Consider the following 24143-nt stretch of genomic DNA (forward strand, 5'->3'; position numbering starts at 1 on the left):
AGCACACTAATAATGAGATTAACTATGCTGCAAGAACTAAATATGAAGCTAATGTAACTAAAAAATATACAGAAGAGACATTCGGCAGTAACCATGTTTCTACATTGAGGCATACCATGTGAAAATGCCGTCCTATTACAGTCATCTTTTGGAGGACATTTCGACTTCCACCTTTCATGATTTCTTTCTCTCTGAAATGAATAGAAAACAGGCAATTTTTTACCCTCATAATCCAATTCTCGCTGCATGAGCCATGACAGTACAGACAATAGTGGGGAATTTGGAAGGTCACATCGTTTGTCCAATGCTTGATATTGATGGCATTTCCTTAGGATAAATCAATATCAGATTGGTGGAGGTGTGACCCCCAGCACCCCGACCTATCAGTTGTCCTCAGTGCTGGCCAGATGTGATCAGTTGTGGAGTGGAACTACACAGCTCCAACGACTTATAGAGGCCGCAGAGAAGTACTGGAGATCCACCACTAACCATTCGAAGAGGGGCAGAAGTGCAGTACCTGACCCCGCCTACTATACAGTTGATGGAGCTATGCTATTCAGCACCTGTTGTCGCCAGCAAAGGGAAAAGCTGATTGGTGGGGGTGCAGGTTGTTGCATCCCCACAATCTGATATTAATGGCTTATCCTAAGGAAAGGCCAATAAAATAAAGTACTGGACAACCCCTTAAGGATCTTTCATTGACTTTAGATACCGGTTCAAGCCCAAGATCACCTGACCACCAAGCTGCTGAGGGAATGACCTTGGGAAATCTGTTTCCTCCAGCAAGTTTAGGAAAACCTTAGAAGAAACTGTTAATCTTACTAGGCTAGTTTGCTGGCTATACGATGAAAAGTGTTCCTTATTGATAGGCCGGAGGTAGGATGAGGGTAAGACGTCTACTTCCACAAAGTCCTGTCCCCATGTCTTGGTAAAGAAGTCAGACTCCCGTTTTGCCAGTCGGGGGTCATTTAATGCTGCTGGGAGGTTCACTTTGGAATGATAAATTGTCCATTTGTGCTGATCGGCAACCACTGACGGCTCTTCACACAAACTCTTAGAATCACCTGTGTGACACAGAGGAAGCACAAACTTGAGTTACATGCCACGTACAACTGCCTATTACATTATCATTCCTCGCGTAATCAACAGCGCACAATTCCATAAAGAAAATTAATTGCACTATTATAGATGATTTGGTATCTGATTCGCTTAAAATATAATTTCTGCATAAACTAAACAAAGAGTATATGGGAATACATGAAACTTTAGAATATATCTTACTAGGCGACGGTAGCATCTTCTCCACATACCAGCAGCCTGTAGATCCACTTTTTCTACCCACAGGCTCTCAGTAAAAGTTTGGTGACAACCGCCTAAAATATGGATGATTGCACACGCTGAATGTCGCTGCTCTGAACTCCGTCCAATGCGATTCCCAGTGCACATGATTTTCAAACCAAATCGTGTGGCTACTGGGCATCACGGTGTGGCTCAGCTTTGGACGTATGCGGCGCAATACAGTGTGGGTGACCACCCTAAAACACTATGCAGCTGCATTAAGGAGATGAGGGTGAAGAACTTTAATTGGTTAAAAAAAACAAACATTTGATTAAGGTTCCATTTACACATCCATGTGACGTGTCCTAGTGCTGTTCGTTTTATTCTCGGACAGCACATTGACCCATATAGTTTTGTTGATCCATACATGTATTGGTTTTAAAAAGAAAAGGCGTCAGAATCTCCGGTCCGTGAGACTCAGTGCATGTCCATTTCTCATCCATTTTGAATATCAGACTCAGTCATCAAAGTCTATGGGGATCCGTGAGACACGGATGAAACTAGGATGAATGACTTTGTACTTCAGAGCTCCATCCAAGTTTCATTCATTCATTTTTAACTGGAACATTGTTAAGAGTCAATGGTACAAAAAAAAAAAGTTCAGACAGTCCACCTGCTATAGTGAAAAAAAGGTGGAGAAAAAATCCATGCAACTAGGATTATTGATAATTGAGAAAAAAAATGGGTCTGTTTCTCTCGGATGGTAACACTCACATGGCTGTATGAATGTAGCCCAACTCAGATCACAAAGTGCAACTTTAAGCAGATGTGGTCTCCTATAAGATATCTGCATTTTATATTATAAACAGCTTCTACTGAGATGCAAATCCCAAATATAAATTTTCAAAAATGTATTTTGGTGATCTGGCTGTAAAAGCCACTTAATAAATGTGCAGAATTGATGTTTTCCGCTATCAGACCCTTTATTCTATTCTGAGGGGTATGGGAGTTGTCCATCATCCGCACACTTCCAATCTGGGTGACCACTGTCCCATCATATGCAGAGGAAGGCCCCGTCGGCCTTCATGAGATGCGAAAAAACTGCATCATCAAAAGAGCATGCACGATCAGAGGGAAGGGAGCAGAGACCATTTAGATAGGACGTTTTTTGGCTACCTCTTAACCGAGGTGGAGGATTGATGAGAGACCTTTGTGCCGGTCAGTAACAGCCTTTATAATGCTGAAAACTAATAGTGCAAAATAGGCAGAATAAAATGTATCAGACACTTGGGGACTCGGAACACTTACCTGTAGGCTCTTTGGGGCAAACATCCGGAAGAGAGCGTACCAGTCCTAGCTGCTGGGAAGGATCCAGGCCTTTTCTGTACAGAGCTTTGCTGCTGGTTGAGCGAGGCACTATTGAAGAGCTGTGGTTCGATGCCATCACACACATCTAGAGACGCTGTGCAAAAAATAAGGCAAATATGTACTGGGTGCAAGGTATCATACTATTAATCTCACAACCAAATTAGTATAAGGGTAAGTTCACACTGGGCGTTTTTGCGGCATTTTTTTTTCTGCAGCAAAACCTGATTTCTTGGCAGGAAAGAAGCTGCGGCAAAAACGCAGGTTTAGGTGCGGTTTTTGTGTCTCTTTGTCCATGCTAATGTCCATGACTTTTCTGCAGAAAAAAAACACTGCAAAAAATGATACCTGCGTTTTTGCTGCATTTTTTTCAACACCCATTCAAGCCAATGGGTGAAAAACGCTGAAAAAAGTGACATGCTCTATGTCCAAAAGCACAGCAAAGCACAAAATCCTGATGATACAAAAAAACAATGTGTGTGCATGAGATTTCTGAAATCTCATAGGCTTTGATGGTACTGTAAAAAGCAGCTGAAAATTAGCACAAAAAAATACAGCAAAAGCGCCCAGTGTGAACACAGCCTAAAAAGATTTCTACACATTTGTGATCGCATCACGCAATATTTGTATGAATTTACTGCGTCAGTGTTCAGCATATTATCTAAGCCCTCAACCATAACAGCCAATGAGTTCTGTAATGGATTGTACATAAGAATGGATTGTGGTAAGAATACTCTTCTACTTCCTGCTAATGCAATGAATAGCGGGGAGTCATCACAAGGCAGCACGTAACAGGACACCGGGGGCTGAATAATTCATGTGCCGGGTCCTCAGTACCCACGCGGACGAGGATTAGTTTCCACTCACTAAATGGAGAGGGACAGACGAGATATGCAGTGGGTACGGAAAGTATTCAGACTCCTTTAAATTTTTCACTCTTTGTTTCATTGCAGCCATTTGGTAAATTCAAAAAAGTTCATTTTTTTTTCTCATTAACCCCTTTACCCCAAGGGTGGTTTGCACATTAATGACGGGCCAATTTTTACAATTCTGACCACTGTCCCTTTATGAGATAATAACTCTGGAACGCTTCCATGGATCCCGGTGATTCTGACATTTTTTCGTGACATATTGTACTTCATGATAGGGGTAAAACTTCTTTGATATAACTTGTGTTTATTTGTGAAAAAAACCTGAAATTTGACGAAAATTTTGCAATTTTCCAACTTTGAATTTTCATGCCCTTAAATCACAGAGATATGGCACACAAAATACTTAATAAGTAACATTTCCCATATGCCTACTTTACATCTGCATTATTTTAGAACCAAAATCTTTTTTTTGTTAGGAAGCTGTAAGGCTGTGTGCCCACGTAGCGTTTTAAACCAGACACTAAAAACCGGATTCCTTCCCAGAAATCGCGCGTTTTTTTCCCCCGCACGATTTTGCCGCGATTTTCGCGTGCGAAATTCAAGCACTTTCCAAGCGATTTGAAGCATCGCTTGGAAAGTGATTGACAGGTTGGTCACACTCAAACATAGTGTTTGACAAGTGTGACCAGCTTTTTACTATTGCGGCCGCCTATGCAGCATCAATAGTAAAAGATAGAATGTTAAAAATGATTAAAAAAAAAATAATAAAAAAATCGGTGTATATTTACCTTCTGACGTCCCGCGCAGCCTCAGCGACGCTCCCGTTCCCAGCGATGCCTTGCGAGACCTGTGATGACGTTGGTCTCGCGTTGCTATAGTGATCTCACGAGACCGCTAGAGTAATGCGAGACTACGTCATCACAGGTCCTTGCCGCAAGGCATTACCAGGAACGCTGAGGCCCGGGAGGGCTGCGCATGACGCCGGAAGGTAAATATACCCCGATTTTTTATTCTTTTTTTTTACAGGGGTATGGTACCCAGGCCTCGAGGACAGTCTCCTCTCCTACACACCGTGGGTACCATCCGCACTTGAGACACTTAACTTTGCACATGGTGGGCATAGCCACATGCGGGAAGTAAGCGGTTCTCATGCATTCCTATGGGTGCGGAATCGCGGCAATTTTTTGCGATTCCGCAAAAAGAATGAGCATGCTGCGATTTTTTTCCGCGATGCGATTGTGCCGCGGAAAAAAGCACAGCATTAGCGGAATGCCATAGGAATGCATGGGGGGCGTTCTGTACGAGTTTTTTAAACGTTTTCGTGCCGAAAATCGCGGTAAAAAGGCTTAAAAATCGCATTGTGGGCACACAGCCTAAGGGTTAAAAGTTAAACAGCGATTTAGCATTTTTACAACATCATTTTTTATAGGGACCACATCACATTTGAAGTCACTTTGAGGGGTCTATATGATAGAAAATACCCAAAAGTGGCACCATTCTAAAAACTGCTCCCCGCAGGATGCTCAAAACCACATTCAAGAAGTTTATTAACCCTTCAGGTGCTTCACAGGAATTTTTGGAATGTTTAAAAAAAAAAAAATTCAAAAAAAAATTACTTCAGATGCAATTTTTTTTAAATTTTACCAAGAGTAACAGGAGGAATTGAACCCCAAGAGTTGTTGTGCTATTTGTTCTGAGTACGCTGATACCCCATATATGCAGGTAAACCACTGTTTGGGCACATGGCAGAGCTCAGAAGGGAAGGAGCGCCGTTTGACTTTTCAATGCAAAATTGGCTGGAACTGAGATCGGACACCATCACATTTGGAGAGCCCCTGATGTGCCTAAACAGCGGAAACCCCCCACAAGTGACACTATTTGGAAACCCCCTAAGGACCTTATCTAGATGTGTGGTGAGCACTTTGAACCCACAAGTGCTTCACAGACGTTTATTTATAATGTAGAGCCGTAAAAATAAAAAAAAAAATCATATTTTTCGCCCACAATTTTTATATTTTCCCAAGGGTAACAGAAGAAATTGGACCACAAAAGTCATTGTTCAATTTGTCCTGAGTACGCTGATAACCCATATGTTGGGGTAAACCACTGTTTGGGCACATGCAAGAGAAAGACTACTGGGAATGGGGCAGATAAATAAAGGCAGGCTCAGCAATAAAAATAAAATAAAATTAATAAAATAAAAATGGCAAATACATCATTAAAATAGCCTTTATTAATAATGGCATAAAATGGAACAACATAAAAAAACATATATAAAGGCACACAACCCACTAATATATAAAATATATAATGAAGCACCACCAATAGACTACATAGCCAGATGGCCCTATATAAAATAGTTTAAAGTCATGATGGCACATATACCGTATAAGTTATAATATATAAGGCATATAATTCAGACCAGGTAAAAAGCAAAAAATGGCCAAATAAATAATTTAATAGATTAATAATAGGAAATCACTCCATATAAATAACATATAATTAGTGCCAAAATAAAAGTACAGCAGAGGATAAGTGGCGTAGACCTAAAATAATGAACTACCCACTAGTTCTGAAATAGTGCTAAAAAAAAAAGCATAAATACCTGGATGCCGTGAATAACAGAAGCAGTGTGCCACAATACGTATCCTTCGACATTAAGGTGGCAAAGGATATTACGGACGTTTCTTCTCTTAAGACTATGCCGCGGCACTTTAGGCAGCACCATGATTGGGATCCTCGTGCACTTAAGGTCTCAGGGGTGGTGATTTGATGAAAACTCTGGCCCATTAATAAGGCAGGGTTGAGACAGACTTCTGAATGTCCTAGGTGCCGGTCTGAGGGAGCGGGGATTCTGCACATGCTATGGCAGTGTACGAGACTGAATACATACTGGTCGGAGGTGGGAGAAGCAATTGGGAAATCGTATAGATGTACAATCACATTGGATCCTGTGGTATGCATTTTGGGGTATGTAGAGGAGATCTGAGTTCCAAATCATCATAAACTGGCCACAGCTAGATTATTGTATGTTGCACGTAAATTGATTGCCAGACATTGGTTGAGTGGGGAGCCGCCGACTCTGCAGGAATTTTATAGACAGTCTGATGTAGTGATTAAAATGGAAAAGGATATTTATAAGAAAAGAAAAAGGGTGAAATCTTTTGAATCACTTTGGGAGATGCATGTCCCTAATGCATCAGCATTCCCCTTTTGTCCGCCCTCCCCCCCGTAACGGGGTCTACCAAGCTGGGATACCTCTTTCAGTACCACCCCGTGTTTTCGGAGGTCCCCTCTGCGTTGGCTGGAGTCTGAATGAATGACGCTGGCTGGAATCCCTGGGTTACATGGGCGCATATAAAAGATCACTGCTTCTCAATGTATTTCCAGTCTGACAACACTTTACTCACAGGACACAGAATATATCACACAGATACAGAGGGCAGGCCAATAGAAAAGCGGCAGGCCAGACATACATTACAATAGCCGCAGGTGGCCGGAGCCTGCCGGTGTTTACTGTGGAAATTACAAAGGTGGGGGGAGGGCGGACAAAAGGGGAATGCTGATGCAATAGGGACATGCATCTCCCATGGAACCCATTATCCATACATATAACTGTACAACATATTCTGGGTGCTGAGTGGTTCTGTAACACGGCTCCCCTTTTCAGTGACGCGATCGGCATACACAGTCTGATCCTCAACGGATTGGTTTGGGGACGACCGAAGTTTATGGGGTTGGTACAAGTTCCGTTTGTCGACTTAGTCCATCGGCGTTACCATTTTGTTTGCCGGGTCTGTGGCGGATGGTGAAGTCCAGAGGTTGTAGAGCTAAACTCCACCGCAGCAATCTGGCGTAGTCTCCGGAGACCCGATTAAGCCAGACTAGGGGATTATGGTCTGTTAGGAGGGAAAACTGTCGTCCATACAAATATGGTTGCAACTTCTTGAGTGCCCATACTACCGCCAGGCACTCCTTTTCGATGGCCGCATAGCTTACTTCACGGGGCAGTAGTTTCCGACTCAGGTAAGCTACAAGGTGTTCTTGGCCGTCCGGCCCGACTTGGCTCAGTACTGCCCCCAATCCAAACAAAGAAGCGTCTGTATGAACAAGGAAACGTTTAGTTGGATCGGGTTCGGCCAATACAGGGGTATTGGTGAGGGCGTCCTTTAGTTGGCGGAAGGCTTCCTCACACTCTGAGGTCCAGGTTACCTGGCGGGGTTGGTTCTTACGGGTCAAATCAGTGAGGGGCTTGGCTACGCTGCTGTAATTGGGAACGAATTTCCTGTAATACCCCGCTGTCCCTAGAAACGCCATGACCTGGGTTTTAGTGCGTGGGATGGGCCATTTGGCTATGGCCTCAATCTTGGCTGGTTCTGGTCGCTGTTTCCCACTTCCCACCCAATGCCCTAAATACTGAACCTCTGCTTTGCCTACGTGACACTTGTTTGGGTTCAGGGTGATTCCGGCCTGGTGGATCCTGTCCAATACTGTCTCTAGGTGATTTCGATGCTCTTCCCATGTCGCACTGTAGATGGCGATGTCGTCCAGGTAGGCACAAGCATAGTCCTGGAGACCATCCAGAAGCCGGTCAGCCAGCCTTTGGAAGGTCGCCGGGGCATTCTTCATCCCGAATGGCATAACTCGAAACTGGAATATGCCGAACGGGGTGACAAATGCCGACTTGGGAATAGCGTCAGGACTAAGGGGAATCTGCAAGTAGCCTTTGCATAGATCGATGGTGGTCAAATACTTTGCCCCCGCCAGCCGGTCTAACAACTCATCCACACGCGGCATGGGGTATGCATCCGTCACTGTTTTCTCATTGAACTTACGATAGTCTACACAAAACCGTGTAGTCCCATCCTTCTTGGGCACTAACACTACGGGGGATGTCCAGGGACTATCTGACTCTTCAATGACCCCTAACGCAACATCTCTTGTATCTCTTGTTGCATCCCCTCTCTTACAGACTCAGGGACGCGGAAGGGGTTTTGTCGCAGGGGGGTCTGATCCTGGGTCTCAACCTTGTGTTGTGCCAGGCAAGTGTACCCCGGTCTCTCTGAAAACATCCTCTGTCGCAGCCTCAACAACGCCTCCGCCTGCTGTCTCTCCCGGGGGCCTAGGTCTTCACCCAAGTGTACCTTGTCCCATGTTTTAGATGGAGTCCTTTCCCCTAAGACATCCGGCAAGAGAAGTCTGGCTAAATCCTCTGCTTCAGGTGCACAGATGGCCACTACCTCTTCAGGGCGCTCCCGGTAGGGCTTCAGCATATTCACATGGAACATGCGGATAACCCTGGGGTCGTCACAATCGGCGACATTATAGGCTGTGTCGGCTATTTTCCCCACTACCTGGTAGGGCCCCTGCCATGCAGCTTGAAACTTATTCTGCTTAGTGGGCTCTAACACCAGGACCTTCTGTCCTATTTCCAAAGTGCGCTCTCTGGCCCTCCGATCGTACCATATGCGCTGGCGCCGCTGGGTCGCCTGCATGTTCTCACGTACAGCCTGAGTCAGCTCCTGTAGGCGGTCCCGGAATTCCAGCACATAGGGTACAATAGGTACCCCTTCTATGAGGCCCTCCCCTTCCCAGTGTTCCAGCACTAAGTCTAGGGGTCCCCTTACCCGTGTCCCGTACACCAGCTCGAACGGGGAGAACCCCGTGGATTCTTGGGGCACCTCCCGATAGGCAAACAGGAGGTGGGGCAAGAATTTCTCCCAGTCCCTGTAGGTCCTGGTAAAAGTCCCAATGAGCTGTTTTAATGTCCCGTTAAAGCGTTCACACAACCCATTGGTTTGCGGGTGGTACGGGGCGCCTCTAATGGACTTTACGCCGCACAGCTTCCACAGTTGATTGGTCACCTCTGCTGTAAACTGGGTACCCTGGTCCGAGATAATCTCCCGGGGAAATCCAACACGTGAGAAAACCTGGAGCAGGGCGGCCGCCACTGTCTCTGCCAGTAAGTTAGGTAACGCAACCGCCTCTGGATACCGTGTGGCATAATCTACCACTGTCAATATATACTTTTTCCCGGACGGACTGGGTTTGGCTAACGGCCCTATCAGATCGACCGCTACTCGGCTAAATGGTTCCTCCACAATGGGGAGGGGGCGTAATTTGGCTTTGCATCGATCCCCCCTCTTGCCAATGCGCTGACAACTGTCACAGGTCTGGCAGTACTGACGAACATGATAGGTTACCCCCGGCCAAAAGAAGTTTTGTGTCAGACGATGCCTGGTGCGACTTACGCCGAAGTGCCCGGCCATGGGTATATCATGAGAGATTCGCAGTAGCTCCTGCCTATACTTCTTGGGAACTACCAGCTGTTGTTTTATAATGGGGCTCGTCCCTGTGTGGTGCTGCTCTGTGATCCGGTAGAGGAGTCCCTGCTTCCATACAAACTGTTCCCCTTCCAGTACTCCTCTCCCCTCCTGTGCCTTCCCACGATATCCCTCTAATGAAGGATCCTCAAGTAACTCCCTCTTAAATTCATCTGGGGTGGCCCAAGAAATGTGTCTGGCTATGGGAATATGTGTAGGGCTGGTATGTCTTACCTGGACCTCCTCTGAGTGTGATTCCGCCTCCGCAGCTCGAGCTTGTCTCCGGGTGGTCACAGGATAGGTCTCAGCCAGAGGGGCCACCGAGATTGCAGACAACATGGGACCCAAGTCATTTCCCAGCAAGACGTCTGCAGGCAAATCCTCCATCAAGCTGACCTCAACAAGGCCATCCTCGACTCCCCAGTTCAGGTGAATCCCGGCAGTGGGTAGTCGATGTATAGCTCCCCCTGCTACACGGACTGCCACTGTCCGGTCCGTCTTCTCTTGGTCCCGGACGAGATGAGGCTTCACAAGGGTCAAAGTTGCTCCGGAATCTCTTAGTCCCTGCATACGTTTCCCATTAACCCACACGACCTGTCGATGCTGTTGTCGATTATCTGCCCGGGCTGCCTGCACGGGGTCTACTTCATGCAGCACTTCCTCCATCTCTTCCACCCCTTGGTTAGTCGTAGCCCCCAATGTCGGGTCAGCTTCGCCTTGGTAGCAGTGTACAGCAGCCCGGCTGAAGGTAGCTGTTCCCGCCTTTGGCCACTGGGTATGCTGAGTCCGATTGGGGCATTGTCTTTGCAGGTGGCCCAGCTGACGGCAGGTGTGGCATCGCGCCCCAGTGGGACTGTGGTAGGCCGGGTTTCTAGCTGGTCCCCCTACAATCTTCGGTGGTTTGGGGACCTCCAGGTCCATGGGCGGGCCCCTAGTGACCACCTTTGATCCGGAGAACTGCGGCCTCCTGGCATCATGATGTTCATCGGCCAGAAGAGCGACTTCCTCAAGAGTCGTTGGTCGCCTGTCCCGAAGCCATTCCTGTGTCTTGGAGTTTAGTCCATTAAAGAATCGTTCTAACAGGAAGAGCTGGAGGACGTCCTCCTTAGTGGTTGCTTGGCTCCCTTGTACCCACTGTAGCAGTGACCGCCGTAATTTACAGGCCCATTCAGCGTGGGTATCGGTTACGCGTTTTATAAGTCCGCGGAACTTTTGGCGATAGGCCTCTGGTGTCAGCGCATACCGGGCCAAGGTCACTTCTTTGATCCGCTCATAGTCCATACAGTCCTCATCAGGTACCGTGCGATAGGTGTCCGCTGCCCGGCCTGTCAGCTTGCTGACCAGAATCTGAACCCGTTCCTCCGGCTTCACTTGATGAAGGGCACACTGCCGCTCAAAGTCCTGCAGAAAGCCATCAATGTCTTCCTCTGCCTCCCCCAACGGTCGGAAGGCATTATACTGGATCTTTTTGTGGCTTACTGTTGAAGGTACCTGGTCGAAGGCCAGAGCTCCCCCTGCTCGCTGGCTCTCCTCTCTCCGCTCTGCCATCTCCATCTTGGCCAGCTCCACTTTGGTCCTCTCTGCCATCTCCATCTTGTCTAGCTCCATCCTGGTCCGCTCGGCCATCTTTTCCTCCAGATCAGTACGCACATCAGCCATGACCTCTCGTATGATCTCTACTGCAGGGTTTAGGCCATAGAATGGCAGTCTGTTCTTTACCTCCCTCTGGAATTCGGTCTCCTCCACGTTCACATTGGGGGGCGCTGCACTGTCATGTTCCATGATGGCTACTATCAAATCCGCTTTTGTTTTGTTGCTGGCGATCAACCCTCGGGCTTCCAACAGATCTTTTAATGTAGTCCTCTTTAACTTCTGGTAGTTATTTTCCATTCATTCCTTTCCTCCTGTAGAAGGGGTATCATATCCCGCTGGCTGCCACCAGTGTAACGGGGTCTACCAAGCTGGGGTACCTCTTTCAGTACCACCCCGTGTTTTCAGAGGTCCGATCTGCGTTGGCTGGAGTCTGAATGAATGACGCTGGCTGGAATCCCTGGGTTACATGGGCGCATATAAAAGATCACTGCTTCTCCACGTATTTCCAGTCTGACAACACTTTACTCACAGGACACAGAATATATCACACATATACAGAGGGCAGGCCAATAGAAAAGCGGCAGGCCAGACATACATTACAACAGCCGCAGGTGGCCGGAGCCTGCCGATGTTTACTGTGGAAATTACAAAGGTGGGGGGAGAGCGGACAAAAGGGGAATGCTGATGCATTAGGGACATGCATCTCCCATGGAACCTATTATCCATACATATAACTGCACAACATATTCTGGGTGCTGAGTGGTTCTGTAACACTGATATTATATATAATGTGTATACAAACACACACACACACACACACATTTCACACATGCATAGAAGCCTAGTTCACACTCAGACATGTGCACAAATAATACACATTGATGTGCAGTAGGTATAAAAGGAGTCATTATCTACTCAAAAAAACTACTTGTAGATATGATTGTAGGGAACTTACTAATACAACTTTTATTATCAGCTCCAGTTCTGTGTTGGACATTTTCATCTTTGGGATTTCAGCTCGACGCCATAGACAGCATCAGCACGTTATTATCGGAGCTGTGTGTGAACAGGGCTGGCTGACTCCTCTCTTCAATTGCTAAGCAATTCGACTTCTTTGTTAAGAATGGTGCATAAAGAAAACGATGGGCCGATGTAGCCCACAGTTCTGATGACGCGCCCAACACATCAGACCTGTCATTACTGACAGGTTATCTTTACCAAGGTTGTCCAGGATTGGAAAACCTGGCTGCCTTTTTCTAAAATCCATGCTGTACCTGTTGGCATGATTGTAGGTCAGTTCCATTCATCCATTACAAAAGCAACATGGCGCCGATTGTCAATGGGAATTAAGATTTTGGCCACAGGATGCACATTGCATGTAACTTTGTGCCCACAGTCGTGTGTGACATTTCTGCAATTTGGATACTTTCTTGTGCAAAATTGAACTAAAACATTTGCACTGTCACAAATGCTGCTAGCCTTATTCATAAAGGGCGTGTAGGAGCTACAATGTCTCATCTAAGACCAGCGTCTTGTGCGACGTCGCATTATAAGATGTGAACGGAGCCTGACATGACATAACGGACTCAAGCTACCGTGGATCACAAAAGGATTAGCCAAAGCGATATTGGCCGCGCTCTCACTGCTCAGAATCATCCAGAGTGGTAACTCGATGCATTGCAAACTCTGACGTCATTTCAATTTCATTAAACATTACTGAGAAACCAGATCTGACTCCTGAATCTCCGGTACATTTGATCCCCAAGCTGTAATTTTGGGATCGGGAATGCAATTCATTTAGTTAGCTGGTGGATTAAAGAAGGATCGAGCATGCTGGGTTTCAACATGCCCAATCTATAGTTCCAAAGGGGTCTGGTAGTGGATTAAATTTCTCTTGCCCTGTTAAGATAAAAATGTATCTTCAGCTAAGCTTTCATTCATGGTAGAGATAGGAGAGATGGCTTTAGGCTGTAACCAGCCTTCGGTCAATGGTTATTTTGTAGAATATAAACCGATGTAAACAGAAATGTTATTAGTGGCAAGGTCTGTACAGGAAAGCAAAGAAAACAGCGTTCAGCTAGAAAGTCTTGTATGTGCAGATTAGACATTTGCAATACTTGCTACATCAGAGCCGAACACAGAAGAAAAGGTCAGAAAGTGACGGATATTTCACTGAACACAAGCGTCCTTTATGTGTACAGAGAACGACTCGGACAAAAACCACTCAGTGATGCCCACAGGACACAATATGGTCCGATATACAGAGCATTACAACCACGTGTGACCTGTATGGGGGCGGCAGTAGCTACCAGAAAGGTTAAAGGAAGGGCCCCTGCCAGACATTAATGTCATATCACTAATGTGATTAGTGCAGATCCCAGAGCAGGAGAACATGGGACCATCTGGAGGGATGAAAGTCAGGAGAATTCATTTTTAAAACATGGTTCGTGGTCATAGAGTTGGGACCGACACCCATTACACTTGTGGTATAAATATGTCAGAAATGTCTCCAATGCATATTCCCCTTCAAGGGTTTTTTCAGGATTAACAAAACAAAAGGGTCTGCTGTCCCCCTGAAAGAGTGCCATTCATGGATCCAACAAATTCAGCCTCCAATGTCTAAAAGGGATAGTCTCAAAATCTTTCTTCCGGAGCACCCTGCTCCCTGCCTCCTGCTTGCCAAGGGGACAGTGCACTCCTGAATGCCTGACAGTTCAGACCAGCAAGTATGACTGAGCCGCAAAGTGAGCGGTGACCTATGCCAGTAGGAGCAGCTTTGTCTGTGCAATATCAGAGGAGCCCAGGGGTCAATGAAGCTGAGAGGGTCCAGCCATCTTGCAAGCGTGGTGCCTAGGAGACGAGCCACCACTGATTGCAGAGGTGGCCGGTATCCGATACAAAGAACAGTAAACTACAAAACAAGAAACCCCTCCATTGTGTGTTTCAGGTCATGATTATTACGTGCTGGATCTTTGAATAACTCATACCTGCACCATTTAGTCATTTATAATATATCCTACAGAAATGCCCTAAACATTGATGATGTAAATATCCTTTAACTTCCAGTCTGGGTGACTACCATTTCAGTACATGTCACTATAGGAAGTCCTGTCCTCTACCACACTGTCAGCATGCCACAAAGCCAACAGCTGGAGGCCTAGGATTTCATAAGAAAGTGGGCAGCTTCAGAAAGAAATCCTGCATGACCAGAGGCAAATGTGCAAGAAGATATTTAACCCAAGTTCGCACTCAGCGTGCTTGTTCCGATTATTCAGCAGCGTATCTGCAGTAACATACACTCCTGTTACATGCGGATTTTGCTGCAGATTGCCCTTTCCATTGCAAATGGTAAAATATTTTCTGAATTTAGCACACAAAATTGACACCATACAGAACTTAAAATCGGCATTTCATGCCAAAATCTGCATAGAAATTTTCTTTTCTTCTGCTTAACCGGTACTGTATTGCTGCGGATTTTACACAAATCCGTGCTGGAAATCCGCAACCTTGAAGTGAACGTCCAGTTGAGGTGCATCAAAAAATGCCACGTTTGTACCTGGACGAACCAGGAAGCTCCTCCACACAGTTATGATCATCCGTCACACAATATTATCACTGCAATGGTGGCATTTATACAATGTGCACGACTAATTAAACTGATGAGTACAGCGGAAATGTAGAACACGCAGAGCCTGAGTGACACCAGCAGGATGACTTGGCAGAGGAGTCATTTAATTACACATTTAATAGAGGTGACGTCACCAGCTGAATAAGTAATCCACTGCTTGGGTTCATGTAGTGACAGACATGCTGATTTTTAGAAGTTTGTTAAGTAGGAGTTAAAGGGGCTGTCCATTACAATGGCATTGATAACGTATACGACAGCTCATCAATATCAGATTGGTAGAAGTCCAACATCAGCTGTTCTCAATATAAGGGCACAGTCAGACGGCCGTATCAATCGGAACGAGATGGGAGCACGGGGAACGGACTGGCCGGCGGCTCTCCCGACCGGAGCTTGTCAGCTTCATATATTTCTTTAGCGCTGTCACACTCGGGTCGGAAGACCCGCCGGCCAGTCCGTGTACTGCGTCCTGATCTCGGTCTGATTTATACAGCTGTCTGACTGTGCCCTAAGTGTACAGAGCAGGAACACCTCAGCTCCAGCATACTGTTTAGCAGTCGCTCCAGTTTGCATTTACTCGTGCAAAAGGGTCTTGATCGGCACTGGGTGAGGCCGTGAAGCTCAGTGCACCGTTTTGATCACTGATTGCCGTAGCCTCCCTCACTGGTGATGGACAGCGCTGCTTTGCTTGGAGTGAGCAGTGTTTACGGAGAAAGCTCAAGCAAGTCAGCGCTGTCAATCAATAGTGAGGAAAGCAGGGACATGGAAAAACACAGGGCAGACCCATGCACTGAGCCTTTTGGCCACACCAAGGGAGAACAGAGGCAGCGATTACAAGGCTACAGGTGCAATATCCCCTACAAGGCCATGTTCTTATACTGACAGCTTGGAGTTAAAGGGAACCTGATCGCTGACCCCATAAACCTCCAACATGGTTGTATAGCAACCTTTAATCCAACAAGCCCCTTAATATGGCACGTGACTGACATCTGAGCCTGTTTTTTCTCACAGACCCACAGACTTGCATTTTCGATTTTGTGCCGACACTCGGATCAATATTGGACATGTCTCTGGAAACATGGACATGTGAACGGCCCCCTTCACTATACATTATACTGTATATGTTTTTCACGGATAGGACTTGGATGAGAAAAACTGAAGTGTGAATGAGGCCTTAGGCCTCACACCTGCGATCTATTGTATGTGAGCTGTCAGGTTTTTCCCCTGACACATTACATTTTTTGGTGCTTTTCAAACGTCAGGTTCTTTTTTTTTTTTTGCTGATCAGTGATCCACATAAAGGTATGTGCACACGACATCTGTTACATGCCAGCATAGCTGCCTAGTTTTGCAAGAGGAAAACGACATTGCCTTTTGTGTCCCCTTGTGAGGTGTCTTTGATATCGCAATGCATATTTCTTCTTTTTTTTTTTTTAAAGAGCGTTTAGCAGGCAAGTTTTGGAGCGGACCGTCCTGAAAAAAAATACATAGTGTTGACATGCCCTAACAATATGGCGACAGGGAACAGAACTCCAATCAAATGAACGAGGCTGCGAAAACAAAAGAAAACACAGCTCTTTGATTGTGGTTCTTTTGCATACTAGAAAAACAGATAAAACACAAGACACATGAACCTAAAAATGGTTGAAAATCGGATCCAGCATGTGAATGATAAGAGGTCCTTTATTCTGCACTCTAGAAAAACACTGACATGTGAATTCTGTTCTCTGAGCTCACACTACTGATGGCCTGTACTGGTGGGGGTCCTGCACAAGAGACTGAGGGGCCCACAGTGCTGACGTGTGTGCTGCAGCCGCCTGCATACAGCACTATACAGAAGCATGCCAGCACAGCTTCTAGAGCTGATCAGTGGGGGGTGACAGGAGTTGGACACAAAATTGATGCAATATCAATGTGGGCCATCAATACTGCGATCCAGGAAATCCTTAGGCTACCATCACATTTTTGCCACACGTTGGTGGCTCCATCGACACATCAAATCTGAAGTCCAGGATCATGTGACCGCAAGTAAGCGATATGCATTCTTAAGGAAACATGCACGTAGACGTGCAAAGCCTCACTCTATTCACTTGTATTCAGCGAGGTCGAACACGTCTAGTTGGAATGTGGCTGGAAGTATGTATATCATTATCCTCAACACCGGCACCAGAGAATTTGGACAACGTGCGATGCACACGCTGTGAGGATTCATTAATGTGTAGAAACAGTGACTGCAGACTTTCATCACAAACCTGGACAACCCCTATAACTGTTGTCTTCTCTAGTATACAAGAACTAGCCTGTGTAGCATGGAGAGCTGTGCATGTAGTTACCGTATATGTGATGAAACTGTGGTCAGATCATGAGTCTTAGGGTCTGTGCACACGCTGCGGATTCTGCTGCGGATCCGCAGCGGATTTGCTCCTGCAGAGCCGCAGCTGTACAGTACCATTATATCCTATGGGAAATGCGCAGAAAGAATTGACATGTCAATTCTTTCTGCGGATTCCGCAGCGGTTTACCATCTCCTCCATTGTCGAGATGGTAAAACCGCAGGGCAAAACCGCAGGATAATCCGCAGGTCTTTTGACTTGCGGATTTACCTGCGGATTTTGCAAAATCCGCGCGGATCAATCCGCAGCAGAATCCGCAGCGTGTGCACACCGTAAGTGTTTCTGAAGTTTCACATAATACAGCAAAACCACCAAGTAATATTTAAACGTCCTAATATACACTGTGTAATGCTCCCAAGCACGATCTCAAAGGCAACATAACCTGAGCTGGAAGGTTCGTCCTGTAGGAAGGAATTCCACTCATATAGAAAGAATGGCCAAAATAGTCCCTTACTACAGGGCTTGTTGGGCATTTCAATAGCCACAGCTTTTCTAAAGGATGTTTATGAGAGTTTTAAGAACATTCTCAATTTTTATTCTAAACCATGCTCACATGTTTTGGCCACAATGTGTTCTTTTTTACTTATACTTTAAAAAAAAAATTGCTGCAAAAACTACAATTTCAGCACAAAAAAAAAAAAACACACCATAACTGCAACGAGTGAATGCATCCTAATGCAGCACGGCGGGACGAGGCCGCCAAATCAGTCGCGCGATGGGACAGGGACCGCCAAAATCAGTCGCGCGATGGGACAGGGGCCGCCAAAATCAGTCGCGCGATGGGACAGGGGCCGCCAAATCAGTCGCGCGATGGGACAGGGGCCGCCAACTTAATTTTTTTAATATTCATGGAAAAGTTATCAAAATATCACAGACAATAAATATTTTTTATGAACATGTTGGAAAACTGTAATAAATCATAAGTGATCTATGCCTACAGCCCGTGATTCCGATATGAAGACATTAGCTACATTCACTGTAAGTGGACGATAATAAGAGGTATAATAATCTTTATAACTTTTTCCAGCTTCAAAAATTAGAAAAAAAAAAACCACACATGTATCATTTTTTTTTCCTTTTAGAGATAGGAGAAAAAAGTGCCTATTTTTACAGGCCATCTATGAGTGTTCTGGACGGTTGACAACCCTAATGCCAGGAGAAAACAGTGCTGCCTGCATGGTACTCCATATCTCACATCTGCCAATAGAGCTCCAATTCCCACAACATTTTGGTTTATTTAAATAAGTAAAAAAATCCACAGCAGGAGTATTAAAAAAAATAAATCGGCAGGTTACGTCTGTAAGACCATCCACAAATTCCAAGAACCAAAGTGAAAAGAAAATGAAAGCAGAAAGACGTGTAACCTGCTGAGCAAACAAGTGACACAAGTAAGGCGTGTAATCAAGACGCTGACGTGTCACTGGGCACCAAACATGCAGACTGGTGTCCCTGCACTAAATGGAGGCAAATGACTTTTATTTCCGACACCTACGTGACATAGGAGACAAAAACCTTTTATGTTCTTTTTTACTCTGTACTGTCATTTCATCAGAATACAAGGTTTAAGCGAAGGCCTAGAATTAACCCTCCACCTCCCATAGTAAGTGTGACTATACATATCTAATGTATGTTCACTATACCCAATGGCCTCCGCACTGAAGCCGCTTCTTCGGTATCAACCCCAGCACATCAGAAACTATGGAGGTGGGAAAAAAAAGGATCTAGGGCTGACAAATGAGATGTAAATCTGATAAAATCCTAGAAGTGAACCTGACAGCTGATGTATGCAGTACGGACCACAGGCAGCATGGATCAGACGCCGGCTCCATCCTTTCACCTGGGTATGTTTTAGGTCTGCGTTACACTGCGACTTTCTTAGCGCTACTGATAGATTTGAATTATTATGTGTCAGCTGAAGTCCAGCCAACAGCATAGAGCTCAATGCTGTACCTAAATAATTAAATTCAGTCATTCGTGCTACAAAAAGTCGCAGTGTAGCCAGGACTTACAGGGAAAACATATATTAAAAGGCCGGCTGGTGGCTACTCCTCACCTCACTCTCCTTGAGTGACAGGTCTCTCCATGTGTGTGCAAGGAAAGAGCTGACAATCAATGGGAACAAGATGGGGAGAAGTTGATGAAAATGTATGTTTTTCTGAAACACTGCAGCATGTCAGAGCCAGTGTCTGATTCATGCTGTCCATGATTTGTGCAGCATGAATTAGCTGTCAGATTGCCTTTTGGAGAACTAGACTTTCAAGAATCTTTTCAGAATAAGCTATCCTGTGTGTATACATGAGGGAGAACACTATTGCAGGCATCCTGCATTTTCATCCGTCTTCCCCTCTGCAGGCTCTCTTTCTTAATTTGCAATTGACTCTGAGCTGGTGAGAGGAGACAGCAGTTATGACCTCTGCCTTACAAAACACAGAGACAAGAAGGATTTCTGCTCTTTGTTTCTCAGCTATCACACAGAAAAATAGCAGCAGCACGGAGAGAATTATACAGAAGTATTGAGATTTGTGGATGTGAATCCAGCTCTGGAGTGAGGTAAAAGACTTGTGAGAAAGCTTAGCATGATCTTTGTGTGTCTTCCTCTGCCTGTTTTCTCACTCTGCTCCACACTGTTACTCTCTCCACACTGTTACTCTCGCCACACAGTATAATAGGATGGGCAACCTGGCTGTTAATCTCATTGTGCTGGCAGTCGGTTCGTGTTCACACATCCATGGTTCGCGACCCGAGTACAGACGTGATGCACAGTCCAGCTGCAGATCTCCTGATCAGAACCCAACTCCATGGTAGCCACGTATGAAGCTGTCAAGTTGGTGTCTGGAGACCGGAAGTACTTGGGCTGTGTAAACTGAATGGGAAGCCAGTCTTTCTATAGTTCATCAATATCAAAATAGTGGACAGTCCCTTTAAGCCATATCACAATGCAAAGTCTGAACATATCTGAAGACAAGCAATAACAAAGGTTTCATCACCCACAGAACCACTGGTTGTGATGCTGCCCCGTCCTAAAGTCCCATGGTGGTTGGTCTATGTGAAATCTTTTAAAAAAAAGTTACATATAATAAAATATAATGTGCCTGTGATGGGTAAAATTGGATTCCGTAGGCCTGGGTTTCACATACAGAAATGGTTTGTCCTTTTCTATGCTGGGTAATTTATAAAATGAGCAGATTATGGAGAGATATTTCCCCAATCCTGACAGTCCTATTGACAGTATCACAGAAGTGGTCTGTTCTGGTAAAGAACATTATTAAAAATTGTAGAGAAAGGAGCCATCAATGCAAGACGTGTATACAGGTTATACGATGTGTATGTCATCTAGTGATCCACCTCCAGAATATGTGGTCTACAGAGACCTGTGGTAAACCACGCCGTGTTCCTCTTTCCTTTATCATACATGCCATATCACTGGTGCCCATGTATATCATAGCAGTTACAGAGGAAGCACAGCGCCGGTGACCCCACGACAAAAGGTGCAGAAGCTACTTTAGACACTTGGCGTCAGGCAGACCTTGCCAGCAGACTGTGTAATGCCCGCTTAACGTTATACAGGCTGCACCTAAAGCGGTGTTCAGACATCTGTGTGCTGTGTGGTTGGTTTTCCCCTCAGACAGCGCACGGGCCCACAGAGCTTCATTAATCGACAAACACATATCTGCATTAAAAGTGTATCTGTGAGTCCGGTCCATGATACTCACAGTATGTCCGTTCTGCGGTTCAAACTTGACCATTAAAGTCTATGGGTTCCCGTATAAAACAGATAACACATTAAAGACAGACTTTGTTATTCAGACTTCCATCTCCGTTTCATTCGTTCTTTAAATGGGGTTTCCTAGATTTTTTTCTTTTTATTTACTATGGTCCTAAGAGCTAACAGGCAGGTAGCCGACTCAGAGGGGTCACGGACCGCTACTGCCGGCGATTCTGCTGCTCCCCATCAACAGGGCTGCTCTTCCTCTTCTGGGCTGCTCTGCTGATGGGCTGGGACTGCCGGCATCATGCTGACTGACAGCCGGCATCATGCTGACTGACAGCCAGCTTCTAGCAGTTAGGCAGCAGGGAGCCAGATGTCAATCAGCATGATGTTGGCAGTTATACCCCATCAACAGAGCAGAGCGGAAGAGAAGTCTCTGCCCTGTTCAGAGGAAGCAGCTGAATCGCCAGCAGTAATGGTCCGTGACCACTCTGAGCCGTCTAAAGATCGACGGTGGGCGGAACAGGCAAGAGGTTGGCAACCACCTACCTGTTAGTTCTTAGGTTCATAGCAAACATTAAATTAGTCCCAGATAACCCCTTTAACTGATCCATTGATAAGAGTCAATGGATAAAAAAAGGTCAAGACAGTTCACCAGCTTCAGTGAAAAAAAAAACAGATGAGAAAAAAATCATCAGATGCAACTAGGATGACACCTGAGCAAAAAAAAGTGTTAATTTCTCTACGATGGTAACAGGGATGTGTGAATGCAGCCCAATAGATGCAGATCCTCTGCTGTGTGGATGGAATTGTGCATCTCTACCAGAAGTGAGCAGCTGAAATGCCCCATGGGAACATATACTAAAAAGAGCTTTCCCAGCACTGAAAGGGATAGCAAACTGATGGCCACAACTGAGCATTGGGAAAAAGCTGTCAATCAGCAGCTCATAAATACACCGGACTCACAGTTCACAGCATTTACTAACACTGCCTTTATAAAAAGACACTTGGCCACAAGAGATGCCCCCATAATATACATGTGTGAAATTGGCCTAAGGAACATGCAAAAGATGGACACAATGTGTGACTCTTTCCAAGTTTGGATAAATTAACTACTTGAGGATTTAATTGTGTATAGGCTTTTTGTATATCTTCTTATTTAGGCCAGGGTCAGACTTGCGAGAAACTCACACAAGTCTCGCATCTTAATACCCCGCACTGGAGCGCTCACCTGCATGTATTTGTATGCAGCTGAGCGCTCCGTCCCGAGTGCCGGTGGCAGTGCCGGGTATTAAGATGCGAGACTTGTGTGAGTTTCTCGCAAGTCTGACCCCGGCCTTAAAGGGAACCTGTCACCCCCCCAGGGCGTTTTTCAGTTAAACAGCCACCTTCAGCAGCACCAAGGCTGCATTCTGTGAAGGTGGCTGCTCTTTTTCTGACCCCCAGTAACGCTGAAATATCGACTTTTATAATTAGCTCCTCATACCTGTAATGAGTCCCACAGGTATGATGTGTCCCCCTGTGTCAGCCGCCTACCGTCTGTCCATCATGATGCCCAGTGCGTAGCTGCCTCCTCTTGATTTGAATCCCGGCGCCTGTGCTGTGACAAGTGTTCTTGGGCATGCGCAGTGCGCGCTGCCCGAGAACCACATCAGGCTATTGCGCCTTCGTGTGGCGGAGGCCCCAGCCCCGCAGTGTGAAAACATCATAACACACTGTGGGGTGGGATCTGGGGCCTCCGCAACACGCAGGTGCAATAGCCTGATGTGGTTTGATATTTCAGCATTACTGGGGGTCAGAAAAAGAACAGCCACCTTCACAGAATGCAGCCTTAGTGCTGCTGAAGGTGGCTTTTTAACTGAAAAACGTCCTGGGGGGGGGGGGGGGTGACAGGTTCCCTTTAAAGTGCTCCTGTCTTATGGAAGAGGAGCGGTTTGCTTCAGATCATTCGATTAAAAAAACATAGCTCCAACCCCTAAGGAATTATATTGGTGTTTATTTAAAGGGGTTGTCAGAGCAGCTAACATTTATGACCTGTCATTAAGGCAAAGATAGATCATCGTATAAACAGGAGCGAGATCGGAACACAATGCATGGATTGGCCGGCGGCTCTCCCGAGTGTGACAGATTTATGTATTTCTATGCATTTGTCACGCTAAGTCGGGAGAGCAGCTGGCCAGTCCGAGCATAGCGGTCCGATCTCGCTCTGATTTATATGGCCGCCTGACTGTGACTTTAGCATAGGTAATCAATACCAGATTGGCGGACATCAGACAGCCACTACGTGCACCGATCTGCTGTTATTCACTCCCAACAGTAGACATGGAATGGCCCTATAAACACCGAATGGAGCAGCACAGCTCAGTGCAACAGCCGCTGCTGAGAGCTGCAGAACAGCTCCTATGAAAAAGAGCTAACGTGGAGTCAATATTAGATGCCAGGACAACGCATTTAAATAAATATTTTTGAACCATGAAAGCAGAAACTGGACAAAACATCGGTAAATCTAAAATACCCGAATGACTGCACACACCTCCGACATCAAGAACTAGGACCATTACCAGAAATATGGGACTTCTGACCATAGAAAAGAATAGACCCAGAGGAAGCTCATCTGATTGCTTGCTACAATTTATCAATGTACGTACAATATTTCTGAGTGAAAAAAATAAATAAAGAAGCTCAACACAACAATACTGCTGGGATACACCGAGTGTTGATGGATGGGGCCAATTCTGGCTGGTGAAGCTCAACTATAGAAGAATCAAAGAAGAGAAAATGATTTTCAGGCACTTCCATCCCTAAAATTAATCTTTTTATTAGAAATTCATTTAAAAACAGGAAGATCCATCATGAAGATAAAACCTTACGTGTTTCTGGCGTATGCTACTCCCATAGTCGTAGCAATAAGGTGTAAGATTTTAAATGAATTTCTAAAAAAAAGATGATTTTTATAGATGGAGGTGCTGGAAAATCTGGTTTTCT

General features: G+C 45.6%; 1 protein-coding gene across 3 annotated transcripts in view; it reads right to left on the reverse strand.

The window, feature by feature from the left end:
• Positions 1-24143, reverse strand: part of VPS54 (VPS54 subunit of GARP complex) — a 117509-nt gene that overhangs the window by 56753 nt on the left and 36613 nt on the right. For all 3 annotated transcript variants that reach the window (XM_073553760.1, XM_073553759.1, XM_073553758.1), the window contains exons 2-4: positions 2587-2740; positions 823-1064; positions 116-191 (exon numbers count right to left, since the gene is read on the reverse strand). In XM_073553760.1, the coding sequence (XP_073409861.1) occupies positions 116-191; positions 823-1064; positions 2587-2731 (463 nt within the window). In that variant the 5' untranslated portion in view covers positions 2732-2740. The remainder of the gene's footprint in view (positions 1-115; positions 192-822; positions 1065-2586; positions 2741-24143) is intronic.

The sequence above is a fragment of the Dendrobates tinctorius genome, unplaced genomic scaffold (assembly GCF_039654945.1).
Source record: "Dendrobates tinctorius isolate UK_male_01 unplaced genomic scaffold, ASM3965494v1 ptg000203l, whole genome shotgun sequence".
NCBI lineage: Eukaryota > Metazoa > Chordata > Amphibia > Anura > Dendrobatidae > Dendrobates > Dendrobates tinctorius.